Here is a 16,490-nt window from a genome sequence, read left to right as displayed (position 1 = left end):
ACCCGATTGGCGAGGAGCAAATATTGGTGCCGTTGCTCTTCAGTGTTGTTTTGGTTTGCGAACGCCTTGATCTAAGTTTTGTGGCAAGTGCGACGTCGCTTCACGGCATTTTCCATCACCATGACCTGCTGCGCCTTCGTATGCCAAAATGGTTTCAGCAAAGGCATGAATGTCTTCTCGACACCGCCCGGTAAGCGCGCCGGGTTAAGAAAACTTACCGCACAGTTCACTGAGCATGTTGCCATTTGTCTGCACGCTTTAACACGATTCCTACGCGACGTGTACTTTGTTTATATAAGCACTACGTGGTCGTATATGGTGCGCTTAATCGTTTTGCACGCCAACTGGCTTGAATTCGCGGGCACGCGAGGCTGCGCGCGGAAAAGTGATTATGAAACTTTTTAACTTTTTCAGCCCTGTCCTTTTGACAAAGTTTCAGGCTCTAGCGTAAAAATTTGTGTTAGGAATGCAACCCTCTGCCTTTTGTGGTTACTTACTAGCCTTCTTTAGACTGAATAGCTTTGTTTCTCTCTTTTGTTCGTGTTCGTCGTTGGCGGCCGCCCGGTGGATTTGCGATACGAAGGAAAAGAATGCGTGCTCTTCCGAAGCCGAGTTTTACGAGGTGCGTTCGTCGCCCTACGACAGCGTCATATGTCTTTGAGACGTACTGTTGGTGCTAATTCGCTTGAGCTTTAAAGTGCGTGAAGGTCAAGGTGCTCCTTCGTTTAGTCGTTCGTTCAACTAATAATTCGTACGGCCACTATGTCTCTGAGACGCACTTGCTGTAGGGCACTTAGGCCGGGGCGTTTAATTAAGTTATGAGGCGACAAATGGTGCCTAAATATTGTCACGTGATAGTGACAATATTTGTCACTATTTGATGTCACGTGGTAGTGACGTTAAAGAACACAGTAGCAGTACTGTGAAAGACAAAACTAGCTTTTATTGGGCGAACCTGTGCCCACAAAACAGGCTACACTTAAAGCACAACGATAGCGGCGAACACTGTCGGCGATCGTCGAAAATCTGATCAGCGGGTCAAGCGCGTCGGCTTTTATACTGCAGTCGTCGAATGTTCCAGACTAATCGTTCGGACCCGCGTGCCTTCCACAAAGTTCTACACCATTCGCGTAACGCGATGAAATCAGATAACACAGGGTTCGGCGACCACAGACAGCCGGATAGAAGCATCGATAACTTTCCAGAAACTTCGGATACATGCAGGCGCATCCCGCGCTGTGCGATTACATTTGTTAGGCGGCGAAACGTGGTCGCCCGATAAAGATAAGTACACGCGTCAATATCAACGACTACATCATTTTCACTTACCGCAATTTTGGCCGCATCATAGCGCGGCAATTATTTGCGCAGTCATCACTTCTCTAAAGTCTTATCTCGCAAATGTTTTTTCGGAACGAGCGCAACCGTCCTCCATGCATGCACCTTAGTACAACTAGGTTCGCGACAAGTAAGGCACTACTTTGAACGGACGAGCTAAAACAGGTTGAAATGTTACTCGGGATGAGTTGCTAACCTGAAAAAAGCCGGCAGATCCCACGCCCTGTGGGAATCTATGTTATGCGAACCAGTGCCTACCAAGTTAAAGAAACGACCTTGAGAGCAACAAGATGTAGGCAGCTGTTTCATGACCTACATGACACGCATGTCATGACCTATCATTTATGGCCGTCATACACTTACTAAGCCAATTTTGGTACATATCAAGTTAAAGAAGCAACCATGAACACCAAGATGTAGGCGGCTGTTTCATGACATACATGACATGCACGTCATGACAAATCATTCATGTTCGTCATACACTCTTGTCATACTATGCGAATTTTGCTACATACCAATACATAGGCGGCTGTTTCATAATGTACATGACACACACGTCGTGATATCCATGTCATGACCGATCATTTATGTTCATCACACACTCTTGTCATACTATGCTAATTTTGGTACATACCAAGTTAACGAGACGACCATGAGAGCACAAAGATGTAGGCGGCTGATAGATAGATACTGTCAAAGTGGCAAATGTTCTCCAAGAAATGCTTCGCATTTAAAATAATTTAATTAACATAAGCTTGCTATGCACTTGTTTGAGCCTGAATGAAGTGCTGTTATCGCATTCCCGCTTCGCAAATGAATACTCAAAAACTTATTTCATTTTCCATGTGTCCTGACACGATGATTGGCTGCACATATTTTTGTCGACTTTGAGGCACGAGAAACATAACAGCACCACTGCCCACCTCTGGACCTTTGCGTGTGCTTAGAAGATTGGCACGCACGTTGGTGGCACTGTAGCTCGTAATACTATATCAAACCTCCAGAGCAGCGATCGTGCCCTTTGCCAGCCTTTGTGCGTCATAGATGACACACATCGCAAATTTACATGGTACCGACAGCAAGGTATATTTAGGTTACTGAGGGCTTGCTGGAGGCTAGGATGTTGGCATCCGATCATAAACACATTATTTACACCCATTCGCAACAACTTGCGACACTAGCTTCACAAATGTTGCCTACCTAATCGTAGCACATGTGATACTTTTGGGGTCATCGTGGTGTGGTGTTAGCACTCGTTTACTTTCTTTAAGTATAGTTATCGAAAACGGGGGGGGGGGGGGGGAAGCTGCAGTCACTGAATGTGTACAACATACGGGGCACACGGTGTGATGTTATGGCCCTTGGATGTTACACGGAACACGGAGATTGCAGAAATGTGCCTCGAGTGTCCACATAAATGTTATTGCAATAAAACACAGAGTATTCGTGTGCACAGTCCAGGAGGTCGTTGGAACAGCGCACTAAGAACTGTAACTGTGGCAAGAGGAGTGTGCATGCAGGGTGGGGAGATAGGGTGCTCCAGCGAGCAGTTTGTATGACTGAAACCAGGTGGTGCCACCGGCCTGCTTTGCGTTTGGTTTAGTCAAAATACGAGACGTCTGAGAAAGCCCATGCGCGGGAACTTCAAAGGGGCCTAGGGGTGTCGCCAGACTCGCCACCTGCTTTTTCATTTGATGCATTTTTTGGCTTGCTTCTACTTACAGCAAGAGTGAACTTTTTTTGGTATTCTAGACACGTAATTTAGTAACACAACTCATCTTAATATTCCGTTTGAGTGTCTTTTTACTATGTCTACAGAAAATGAAAAACTGCAGATCACATTCACTTTGGGTAGCAGTGTTATGCGAATAAGTTTTATACGCACAAGTTAAATTGACATTGTTGTCTATGTCATCGCTGTTGGCATGCCTTTGTTGCCGTCGTCATCAGCTGTCTTGTTATTGTCATCACTTTCATTCGTCTCCGTCATGTAATTGTCATATGTCACCGTGCAATGTAGCTAAATCCAAACTTTGATTCTACTAATGCTGGTAGCAATAATCGTTGCCATCATCTTGCTTAATCGCTGCAGTGTTATTGTGTCTTGTAACCATCATTACATTTTCGTCATTATCATAACATTCATGACTTATCGGCATTGCCAATTTGCTGCTGTTGTTGCACAAAATGTCCGTGTCTCACACAATTTCTCGCCTTACATGGACACTTAGTGCTATCTGTTAACACTTTGGGCAACCCCAAATGAGGCTAGATAGTGAGGTACTAGCAGAGTAGGAGGGCTGAGAAATGGGGCTGTTGCAGAAATGTAATTTTTGCGAGATAAAGGTTGCCTAACTTAAAGGACTTATTGGCATCTACTGCATCAATCACATCAATGAGATGCCACAGCAACATGCGGAAGTCATCACATTTATTTGAATTCTTGTTCACAGTAGTACGACCGAAAGTCGACAATGGCACGCATAGGGAGCACATGCACAGCGGTGGCACTAGGCCTTGCAACACTTTGATGCTACACTTTATTACAGGTTTGATAACAAACATTCAACATAGAGAATAGTGAAAATCAAGGGCAACATGAAACAGAAATAACATCTTGTAAAAGGGCATGAAGAAGTTCCCACCTTTTTCACACCAAAATGTGTACACACCATCTCTGCAAGCAATGTGACAAAAATGTTCAAGAAGAGTTCATCCGCAAACAAGAACGCTCTAGTAAACTTTAAATGAACAAAATACTTCAAGAAGACGCCACATTTTATGTTCATTTCTGAAGGTACAAAAGCTAGAAGCAATAACAATAAAATTTTAACAGATAAATGAAAGTCATGGCATATCCTTAACTATTTCAATCCTTGCACACCACTTTCAATCGTTTTTGGTCTTTAAGAAAAAAAGAAAGAGATAGTAATTCCATAATGCCCATAGCTTTTGGCAAGCAAACTAAGTGATGTACAATATTATGTGCACAAGAGTTAGTAGGTACAAGAGGTTTATTTTGGATAGGCCCAATTCAAAATGAAGGTTGTGCACATTGTGCCATATTGAAAGAGAGATATAAGTCAACTTGCATAAGTCAACTTGCATCAAGAAAAAGAAAGAGCAGTAAGGTTGATCTTTCTTGATGTGAACAAAATGCTTTCTGATAAGCATTGCCTTTCGTAAAAATTGCCTGAATGTATTGTCAAGCAAGAATGAAACATTACCGACAAAAACAAATCGATAGCCCTGCCTTGCCTTCCCTTATAAGGCTTGTATTGGCAGACAATTCTTTGTGGAGCCGGGCCAAGTTCATATGCTGATTACAGCACGGTCACAAATTAGAACGATAAGTAATCACCTATGAGATGGATTCTACTTTGCTTCTTCCTGTTTGCATTTCAATACAGCTTGCCCATATGGCTTTTGTTGGAAGTTTTGAAGCTGCTCTATGAGTGAAAACATCTGCTGCCTGGCTCCTGAGGCAGGCCTGCTGCTCAAAACTTCGAAAAAATGTAGCACGGCCATTAAAAATCTTGTTGGCTTTTGAGTAGCTGAAGTATGTGGCCCTCGGTATGTGGCCAATGACAGGTAGTCATGAACGCAGCACCTTCGGAACTTCTTTACAAAGACTGCATGGCAGAAGCTCTTACTGAGGAGAGACTTTGTGTCAGGCACAGATTCTGAAAGAAACTCGCCAATATGAAGACACAGGGAAAAAGAGGTACGTGGCCCTCATATGTGGGGTCCAATAACAGGTGCAGTCATGAATGCAGCACCTTTAAAACTTTTTACACAGACTGCCCATCACAAACTTTCACCGAGGAAAGACTGCGTGACAAGCACAGAGATTCTGCAAAAAAAAAAAAAAAAAAAAAAAACCTTGCCAATATGACGAGCCAGAAATAAGGAACGTGCGGCAACCTCGACTATTCAAAACGCCAAAAGGACCGTGAAGAGCGCCACATCTAACAACCTGACCACATAACTGTTCTGTGGAAGCACATATACTCGACAATGTGTGCCTCGTTTCAACCAGCTGCAGCAAGCTGAACATGCTGTGCACGGAATGCTCAACGTTGAATACAAGCATTTAACAAGCAAGAGCCGACGCAGCCTGGTCGCTACCTTTAGTCAAAGTGGACCAACTGCAATAACTTTACAACAACCGATACGCATGCAACACAGAAGATTAATACTGGGCAAAAAGTTAAAAAACAAGTATGCTGAGGCAATCGCACTCTTAACACCACCTGACAGATAGATGCCAGTTCGAAGTTGTTTGATAAGTTGCTGTACATATTTTTTGCATGGACTGTTAGGTACCTACAGTCAGAAGCCAAGACTGTTATCTTTCATCAGACATTGCAAAAAGACGGAGGACTATCTTACACGACGTTGATTAGGGGATCACGCATGCCACAAGAAACAGCTTAAACAGCTGCCAAAGGCTTCCTTGGTGCATGTGTGTTCTTTGTCATTGTAAAGAAAAGTTGCATCGCTGAAGACTGCGATTAACAAACTTCCCTAAAAAAGGAAACTAGCAAACAGTGGCTACTATCCAATAGCCTAGTGCATGCATGAAATAAATCACATGACTAGCTAACTACTGCAGACAATGATTGTACATAATGTTAACACACATCCTTGTAGTAGTCTGTCTTAAATTTCGAGACATACCAAAGGCATCTGTACTCCCGTTAATGGGTGCATGGCACAAAGAAGCAGTGCTAAATAACTTTGTCAAAATGATGTCATGAAAAAAAAAAAAAGAGTAAGCCTTAAGGACAGCACATAGTTGTTGTAGAGTGCATGGACACCATAACAAAAGCAAATTCATGTGACAAAGATGCAACACACGCTTGATTCTGCCTTCACAACAATAGTGATTTGTATAACTCTCAAACCAACACTTGTCTTGCCATGCAGCGATTACACACAACCAAAAGAAGTATTTCTCATGTTCCAGCACACACTCTAGTTGTCTCCATTTGACTAAGCTTCTACAGTCAGCTTTTTTCTTTACAATACTGCAAAAAGAAATTAAAGGCTAAGAACAAATGCAGCTGTTCCCATGCCTGGCAGTACAGAAGTGTGCAGCAAGAACTTTGCTAAGGCACTTCAGCCTAAACTAGACAGAAGATACATACACAAAAGAGAGCAACATAAAGCACCACATTCCTTTGTAGGCTATGCAAATCAATTTGTAGGCTCAGCTGTCACTTGAGAGCACAGGTACCCACCTATCCCTAGCAAGACAGAAAACAAGACCAATGTCAACTTACATTGGCCCTTCATTGGACAATGTTGGACCAGCATTAGCCCAGCTTACAAAGCCTACTTGGGTATGCGAACTGTCAGAATTGGAGAGAACTGTCAAGCAGCAGAGTGTAACAAAAGGGTCAAGATATTTGAAGTCGTATGTTCCACTGATTTTTTTTTCCCTATGATACTGTTCCTTCCTTATCATCAACCACATTGAAAGACCGATTCTAGAATGAATGGTAGCATGGTGCCATGTCAGCCAATGATAAAGGGCAAAACAAACAAAAAAGAAGAAAAAATAATCTGTGATCATGTTAGCACTGGTAGTCACACACAACGGCTGACTGTTTTAGTCCTAAATTGTGTGCAATTCTGTAAAAAAAAAGCTACATTTAGTCTTTGCTGCACTCGGTGTCGATCCTGTCCACTTTCTGTCCATGCTTGAAACACTCGCTCTTCATCTCCTCTTCTGAAGATAGAGAAGTGCCACTGCGACTTTTATCCTAGCGTGTCACATTTCACCAGGCAGTCATAAGCCAGCAACAAGGTGTACGTGGTTTGTAAATGCTCCTGACAGCTGTTAATTGTTTATGATATGTTAGCTCCTTAAAGTTGCACACTTTTCCCTAAATTTCTTCTGTAACAAGTGATACAACATGAACTTTAAATGGTAAGAAAGGAACACAGGATAAATGTCCCTTCTGGATGCATATTAGTGTGGTCCAAAATCAATCATCATTCTCCTCACTGCAGTTCTTATGAACACTGAAGTATGAGAGGGAGCCGTAAAATGCAGGAGTCTCATAGAATCCCATTTTATTGGGGACGATCACAGTAGTTAACTGACACAACACTGACCAAAGTAAAATTTGTTAATAGACATTTAGGAGATTGTAAGCAAGGTTCCTGTGGAGGAGCTAAAGTATCTTTTAATTGTACCTTGCTCGGTGTTTGGTCTATTAAATACTGTGATCATATGCTGTGTGCTAGAAAAAAAGAGAAATCGGATTCTTTCATACTGCAAAGCTGGGAAACTTTTGTGAAAAGTAAGAGGTGGTGTGCGGCACAGATGTGTTGAAAGGAGATGACTACGGAAACTGTCAGTCAGACAATTGCACCACCGAGAATGATCACAAGGCAGTGACAAAACAATAATGGATTTAGATAAAATCGCTGCTCTTCTTGAAAAGGCACAAGCTTCACTTTTATGTGCGACTTTCGGCTAGATGGACGGAAATGTGCAGTGTAGGCAGTGCGTGCCAAAATGAACATTAATGCCGTGCCGTGCAGAGGGGAGAGAGAATTTCCAGTCAAGTGCACTTCTATCTACCAGCAACAGTGCACGCATTCCATGTGTAAGTGACTCGAGTAACACACGCAGAACTCGGAATCGCGCATTGTGGCATGGGGCAGGCATTACTTCCAAAAGACAACCTCTCGCAACTCTTTCACATGACATCCACACAATATGCCACAGGCTGCAGACCAGGACCACACATTGTAGCAGAAATACATGACGCTTTCAGAGAACACCTAGCAGACAACTTAATTGGGCACTCATCGTTATCCACAGTAGTAACCTTGTACAAGGTTAAGGAACTGCTGAACACACCAGTACCCGCCATGAGTGAAGAGACAGAGCGTTTGGTAAACAAGGACACAGGAAGTATACTTCTGTGTGAGCATCGTTATAAAGCAATGAATGCACCTGTTTATCTTCACTTTATTTTCTACAATGATAAAAAAAAATTTTAGTAGATGATGAATTATGACTAACTAGCCAGACAGTTCTTTCATCTGGAATGCACCTATGGTACAAATGCATCAACCATTTGCAGAGGGTTGTAAAATTGTAAATGTATGAAGCTCAACCATGAGAATTCAAACGCAAACAAAAAGCAAAAATAATGTGAAATTTTCGCTCATACATTGTGTATAAGGGTGCTGCTTCTTCTTGCCAACATAGAGCTGTGCACAGCCTGCTCCAGTTTTGGTCAACGACCTTAATTTGTCTTGTGCTTAAAGCACAATTTTCTGATTTGCTGTTCTAATTTGACTTACTTGGTTTTTCATTTGTTCATGATAGTACCCCTTTTGCTAAAGGAACAGAGACCCCAAAATTTAGGTGTAACGTTTCTTGCCAGAGTATTGATATCCAAACAAAAAATTATAAATTACAGCATTGAACCCACTGCTGAGAAGTGATTAAATGAACAATTTATTTTTCGATAGTGATAATCTTGCATTCTGAAGCTATCAAACACTAATATTAAATGCAGCAAGTGTTAATGTCACTGGTTAGGGAAATGTAAAGTGCACGCTACAGCACTACTGTTTCTAGAGGCAAACTAAGATGACACTTCAGCTGCCAAATCTTTTCAACATAGCACTTCACAATCCAGGGTGATATCATCTTGAGCAACTTGCTTCCAGAAAACAAGAACAGAAAGAGGTGTCACAACAAAAATCTCACTTGCATTTTGAATCTCGACCTTATGCTCCATGATTTTGAATGACATTTCTATTACGTTTAAGGAAGCGAAGAGCTGAAAGGTAAAATTTTGACATCTCCACTTCTTTCATTCAATATCGGACATGTTGCCAGGTCGCAAGTTGTTTCATCAGGATCCCAAAATGGGCATTTAGCAAGTTCCCTACATAAATGAGAGAGAAAAGAAGTAATCATTCGTGTGTGGTGTGGCCAGATAGAATGCAGCCTCCGAGTCACAGGGAGCAACTGATGATTTCGACAGCATCTGCCTCCATATTTTACACTGCACATTCAAGGGCAGTCATGACCAGTCCCAACTTGTACCTGTGCATTCGGACAACTCGTCATTACGCATACAGGCTGATATAACCGAGCCTCCTGGCCCCACATTCACAACAGTACTTGGCTGCGGTAACTGGGTACATGGTGCCGCACTGGTGACACAGGTAAGGAACTTTGGTCTCCAGGCCGTGCCCCAGACCCTGCAACGAACCGTCGCTACCACTGCTGCTGACTTGAACATCACGGTCACTGATAGAGAGCGTTGCCACAGCATTGTCGTTCATCCGCTTGGCCCAGCTTGGAAAGAGAAAGATAGAGAGGAACAGGAAGGTGTTTTCAATGAAAAAGGACATGACAGTCATCACCTGTGCCATGAAAATGTATAAGTATATCATGGCATAAGCTTCGTACTTAAAGGAGCACTCATAAATACTGTATTTACTTGTCGAAGGCTCATACCCAGGAGCACAAGCGTAAACATTATCTTCAAATCAATGAGATTCGAGTCCAGAACATTGCGAAAAAAATGTTTCCCTAACAGTCAGACATATAACCACATCATAACCATGTGTTGGTTCATCTCTGCAAACCGCTAATGGATAGTACTAGCTACTATCCTGTCGATACTGGCATCATCAATGTCACCGTATTCTGCCAGATTGCGATCACGCTGCATCTTAGATCCAGCGTGTTCCAAAGGCATCAGCTGTGCTGAGGCGCGTTGCTTATCGTGTGCATCATGCGTTCAGGCGCATTAAGAGGGCATCGCTGCAAAGAAGCATGTGCTTGAATTTTGAATGCATGTCATGCAGCTTCATTCGAGGCCATCGTTAAGAGCTTGAAGGTGGCGGGAATCTCAAACAGTTGCGGACGATGCCGAGGACGAGTGGCTTCAGGAGAAAGCTGATGAGGCGAGCTTGTCAAATGATGGGAGCAGCGGAAGCGACAAAGATGACTGAACAGAAATGTTCATAGTTGGTCGCTCGTGCGTGCAACATATTGCATAGCTCTCGGAGTGCAGTTCAAGGATTCTGTGAGTAGCCATGAGCCTGCCTCGTGTAAGGCTCGCACCCTATAAAAATCCAAAGGAGTGCCAGCCTTACACAGGTAAATTCGGTATTGCTTCTGAAGTTGTAGAAACCTGTCAGATGGTTCAACAAGTGAAAGGATGACACTTGGCAAGTATAAAGGTTGGGCTCAAATAGTCAGAACCGGCTTTACTGACACTATCATGTTGTCACGACACCAAGTCAATTTGTTGTCTTGTAGCAATAAGGCTGGGTATGATGACAGTGCTATAAAAATATAAACATGGATGATGTGCGCATGTGGTAGGCGCAGTAATCACAGGGGCGCAACAAGCCAGTGCATCGTGTTGTCTTACGCATTCATCTCCTGCGTGCTGAAACTGAAATTAGTCCATAGAAACAAGTATGTACTATTATAATAAATTCTTTAGAGTGCTGTGACACTTGCCAGTATTTGTTCTAGCTCAGAGGGATTGGTCCTTCGTTTAATACAAAACAATGACATCTGTGCATGGTCATCTCACACTATGCATCCTCCTGATTGGGTGTTCAGATTTTGGCATAGCTTGTGGGCAATGTAGTGCATAAATATGGAAATTGCACGAGCTTAAAGTTATGACCTTAGCAGCGCATAAACATAAACAGCGCATGGGATCACACGTTGCGTAGGAGTAAAATAGACGCAAATGTATGCATCACCATTAGTTGTATAGCATTTAAACAACTGCTTCACTTTATGAAGATTCCACCATATCACAAGGTGTGTTAGTGGATCTGCATTTAAAAAAAAAACTCATTTAGGGTTATGAAGGTCATCAACAGAAAACAACATACCGTTAGGTTTCTGCTTCTGCCTCGCATATACATTTGAGTTAACAAATTATACTGTGTTCGTCACATCATCTACGCAGTTGCTTTATCAGTTGTCAATGAGATTGTGTTACAGTGCTTTTTTTCATGACATTTATGCATATGTAATTCTTCAATCATGCTACTCATACTAAAACCTGTAATTTTTCTATGTTAACAATTTGTTGAACCTGCTGTACTTTTGTTTTATTACGTTTACTCTGTAAAGGAGGTCCCATTGCAGTCTTTGACTTCGGGACCTCCTTCTGAATACAGTATTAGCAACTTGTAATCTTTCTAATGATCCCAATAAAACCTGATTCTGAATACTTGACAATAAAGTCGAACATGGATATATTGAATCTGAAGGGGATCACAATAAAGTCTGACATATTGCTAATTGGATATATAAAATAAAAATTTTATGCAATCATTTTTAAGGGGATTTTACTGCTGTTCACTATACACAACAATTCATTAAATGTGGGCTCCATATATCCGGGTTCGACTGTATTCACTGAACACAGAGATATGCAAGATGCGGATATGCAAGATTTTTGCAAGCCCTGTTGTGAGCTGATAATTATATTGCAATAGGTGGAGACAGTATTTACTTCCTTCTCTGCACAACATTGACAGCCCTTTTCAATCCTATATTGGTAAGCACAACCAGGTGAACTTCTTTCTAAGTGTACCTGGTAACGGTAGGTTGATTTGTTCCATTATTACCAATGGCTGACCACATAACTTGGGATGTCCATTCGGTTGTTTTGTTGTAAGCAGTGTGCAGTGAGCTTTGCTTATCCTTCCTTTTCCTTTACTTATACAACTACTGGAAGTACAAAAGCATTGAGTGCTCAATCCATATTTGAGGCCAATTTTTTCTTACAGAATATTTATAGCCAATTAAATTTTAGAATTTGCACTCGCAAAGATACATGGAATCATCTATTCCTCAGTTCAGCAGCAAGTACCCATGAACTTACTTGTTTGTGAACTCCCCTGTAAATCCTGGCCTTGAGAGCTCAGCAAACTTTGCATTGAGGTAGTTCATTTCTTCATCCAGCTTGTTTTCAGATCCACTGGACAAAGCAGACAATTTTGATAAATGAAAAAAAGTAACAAATTATTTGTTGGATCTATGCGCTAACTACCTTAGGCATATCAGTTCTGATGAAGAGTCAGAGATACCTATACACACTTGATGAATGCCATAAAAATACGAAAGCACTAATAAAACTGGAGCAGTGATCGTAAGAATTGAACGTCATTGCCTTTCAGTGAGACGTGCAGTGTCTGATGCTGATAACTGCGGCTCTAAATAATGATCTCAAGCCATGACAAAACCCAAAATGATCTGATATGCCAAGGGGTAAGAATTAGTTACCCTCATGTCATGCCTTCTACAACTGTCATTTTTTAGCAGAGCTCACAGTGAAATAACTGCAGTCAATGCGTGTAATGCAAAAATCATTGACATGTCAAAACTACACAGTTCAGAAAGTTATCATGCTGCAATAATGCTGCAAGGGACCCTTGCAGCATTATTGGATGGAGGTACAAACCCTACATTAAAAGTACAACATTTCATCCACATGGCTGGTTATGTGGATAATATATTATGCTCAGTAGTGGATTCTGAAGCCAACTGTTTGAAAGGATTATGTGGCTTTCACACTATAAGACTGCCTGAAAGAGAGGAAAAAGTTATGACTATCTCTCCACGTTATTGGTACAGCCAAACAGCGATGTTAAGTTCGAAAGGCAGTTTTCAAAAGAGATGCTGCCCTGTCTACAGCCAGCTCTGAAGCCCTTTTTAAGCTTACCCTTTTACAGTACATTACCTATGCACTATCATGCATTGGTGAGCCCTTATAACCCAAATCGGTAGCGCCTGAGAACCCAGACACAAAATCCGATTTCTCTCGTACGATTATTAGCACATGATACGTCAGTTTAAAGTACCACCGTGAATGGCATAAATTAGAATTACAAGGTAGATGTTTGCAGGGATGTGGGTACTTAAAGGCATAAACAGTGTTAAAATAAGGGATTCCTCAGGCTGGAGCCAGTGTTTCGACAAGAAGATAAGCTTTCCTCAGGGCCCTGGCACTATCACCAAGACAAGTGCCCCTTGTAAAAAAAATTGGCCTCAAATTGAGGCATCCCTTGTTATTGGCTGTTGCTCACTTTGTGCATTATCATTGTTAGCGCTTCACAAATCTAATAAGTATAGAAAAAAGAAAGTAGGAGGTTTAGTATAGCAGGAAAGTACTTTGTGTGCTTTGCATGTAAATACTTTCAAGGTGTGCATTTAGTAAAGTGCTATGTGAGATGATTTGTGAAAGATTGTCATACCACATAGTGAAAACAAAACAACATGACGAGGGCTCAAGTAAGGAGATCAGCTGTCAATTGCCCAGCACAGCTTATTAATGTAAATCAGAAACCTCCAAATTTGAACTGGATTTCTGTTTCTAAAAGAAGTGAAAACATACGTAAGACATTGCTGAAAGCTCAGCAATTCTGTCAGCATCGTGTTCCATTACTCTGATCATGATGGATGCTTAATATCTAGATGCCAGAAGGAATCTGTACAATTGTAAAAAAAAAAAGTTGTCTTGAAACAACCGCATCGTAGGAAATGGCCATTGTCACAAACACAACTTAATTACGTTCACAAAACATGACTTCATTCCACTGAATAGATAGATGGCAGGGGCAGCCCATTTGGTAATGGAGAGGTGTGCAAATTTGTGTTCGAAACTTTTGAATAATGAATTGAATATTGTCTTGTTTGATTTGGTCTTTGAATCGAGTGGTCACTATTTGTAAATAAGAATATTCGTACAATAGTTTTTATATAGAGGTGGGTGAATATACATTATTTAGGGTATGAATAGAATACGAATAGTCGGTATTGAATATTGGATAGTCAAGCACAGACGCATATACTTACAGCCGGAATAACTATTTAGTTACAGTTAGTTAATACTCCTTGTAGTGTCTAGTGAAAAAAAGTCAGTTAACTTTCTGGAACAAAGGATCAGTTTCAAACACAAGATTACAATTTTTGTTAAACAAACTGCATGAGTAGCCTGGTAGCAAAAAAATTTTCCAAGAAAGAATGGTTGCTGTATGACTAGCTTTCCAAATACGCTAAACAATTGGTTATTGAAAAAATATCAGAGGTTGTGGGGAAAAAAAATATCTGCTGAAGTACTTATGTGCCGTAAGCTCATGTAAAAGGGCCTGTTGTAAGGAAAACATCATAGGTTGTAGCATAAAGCATAAAACTACTACATGACAATACCGCCAAAAATACAAAATGATACGCTATAAGCAAAAAATCACAGGTTGTCAAGTAGGATTTCCCTGCGAAACCGAAAACAAGGCTTTCATTACCCATTTTGTTTCTGGGCATTACTTCAAGAACTTATGTTATTTAGTTTCGATATTCAAAAACTCCGAATGTTCCTTTTGGAATTTGAATATGAATAGTTAGCTTGTAGAATCCAAGTCGCATTTGAAACTTCAAATATTCCTCCACGCATATTTTTCAATTCTTCAAATCGCCAACGGTATGCAATCAAGCATAAAATTGGAGAAAAAGTGCAATAAAGGTCATCCCAGCAGCTATAGTAGACATAAAACACGAGAAGTTATGTAGCAGAGAGCACTATATCACTCAGAGCAAGACTTCTGCAGCTAAACCATTATCATTTGCACATGCAAATAAGCCTTCAACGTGCAAATAAGCTGCTTAATTGCTCCTAATGCTTCATAACATTCAGTGTAATGAGAGAAACTTGCTAACATTATGAATGCACTAGGATGTGAAGATCGTTTTATATTAATGGGGTAAATTGCCCTTCATTCATCAAAAGCTATCCCAAAAGTATTTGATATTCATTTCACTTCTAGCCCTATTTTATTCAATCTTAAATTAAACTACGTGGTTGTACGTGCCAAAAGCACAACCTGATTATGAGGCACGCCGTAGTGGGGAACTCCAGAAATTTGGACCACCTGGGATTCTTCAACATGCACCTAAATCTAAGCACATTGGTGTTTTCGCATTTTGCCCCCATTGAAATGCGGCCACCATGGCCAGGATTAATTTTGACTTTGATTCAATCTTGAAAATTACTATTTCCACAGGCCTAAGTCACTGTGCTTCAACAATGTCTCTTAGCAATTTTTTATGATGAGGAGTTGCCCGGAAAACACCCTCTTTCCAACATGAAAGCATTTGGGAAGCTGCAGAAAAAATGCTTAATTAAAAAATTTAATCCAGGAAGTGTAATTACTCCATTACTTAAGCATAGCGTTCAGTTCAGTCGAGGTTGGCAGTGCACTCCACCTGGCAGAGCTGAAAAAACATGTTGAATCAAAGCGCGTTTACTAATACGCGGTTGAGATCACTTGCTAATAACAATGAAAAAAGGCAAGAACTACAGCAGAAAAATGCGGTTAAAATTCGGGTTATTAGGAAAAGGTAACACGGTTAGCCTGACAGGAGATGGCCAGATACCATCCAACAAACCCCTCTGAAAACTAAATGTTTGTGAAGCAAACAGAATAGGAGTTCATCAAGAACAGTTTACTCTATGTGAAAAAGGGCCACAGCTATCAGCAGAAGAAACCTCCTTGAGCGGCGATTCCTTACCTGTTGGTGCTTGTGAAGCTGTTGGAGTCGCTCAGGTTTCCATTGATGCTGTTGCTACTTAAACCACCGGTTCGCACCCCTGGAACTGTCCTGGGTTTCTTCAGTGCTAGACTGGATCCTTGCATCAGTTCTCGCATTTGCATATCTGCCTTCTTGTATGGATCATAGCTGTCATCAGAAGGATACCTGAATGTAAATGAGATCCACGAAAATGGGGATAATAACTATACATCATGAATTTATGTGTAACCCTTGCGTGTATGCACATTCCCAACGAGAGCTCCCTGGGCATTGTCATAATGCCCTCTGCACTGTTGTAAACACATGTGAGCCCCCCCATCAGAAGCACTGAAGAAACTGCAACACATAGCTCTGTACACCCGGGCAGCAGTCCAGACAGGAGATGCTCTCTCCCTCCGATGGAAAGGTCTATATCAGCAGTCTGAGACTGAGAACAGTCCCTCGACATACAAATATCAAACCTCAGAAAATGGGTAAATATGAAGTAGCATCACTGGCTTTTAACTGCGACATTTAAAGCTAAGCTTTCTTTGCATCGTCTGGCGGG

General features: G+C 41.4%; 1 protein-coding gene across 5 annotated transcripts in view; it reads right to left on the bottom strand.

The window, feature by feature from the left end:
• Window positions 1-3,752: 3,752 nt before the first annotated feature.
• Window positions 3,753-16,490, bottom strand: part of LOC126522832 (uncharacterized) — a 39,123-nt gene continuing 26,385 nt past the window's right edge. For 4 of the 5 annotated variants that reach the window (XM_050171662.3, XM_050171665.3, XM_050171663.3 and 1 more), the window contains exons 9-11: window positions 15,923-16,108; window positions 12,240-12,335; window positions 3,753-9,673 (exon numbers count right to left, since the gene is read on the bottom strand). In XM_050171662.3, coding sequence (XP_050027619.2) covers window positions 9,442-9,673; window positions 12,240-12,335; window positions 15,923-16,108 — 514 coding nt within the window. In that variant the 3' untranslated portion in view covers window positions 3,753-9,441. The remainder of the gene's footprint in view (window positions 9,674-12,239; window positions 12,336-15,922; window positions 16,109-16,490) is intronic. The other variant, XM_055066577.2, reaches the window with a different exon arrangement.

Source organism: Dermacentor andersoni, chromosome 6 (genome assembly GCF_023375885.2).
Source record: "Dermacentor andersoni chromosome 6, qqDerAnde1_hic_scaffold, whole genome shotgun sequence".
NCBI classification, from domain to species: domain Eukaryota; kingdom Metazoa; phylum Arthropoda; class Arachnida; order Ixodida; family Ixodidae; genus Dermacentor; species Dermacentor andersoni.
This window is presented reverse-complemented; position numbering and strand designations above follow the sequence as displayed.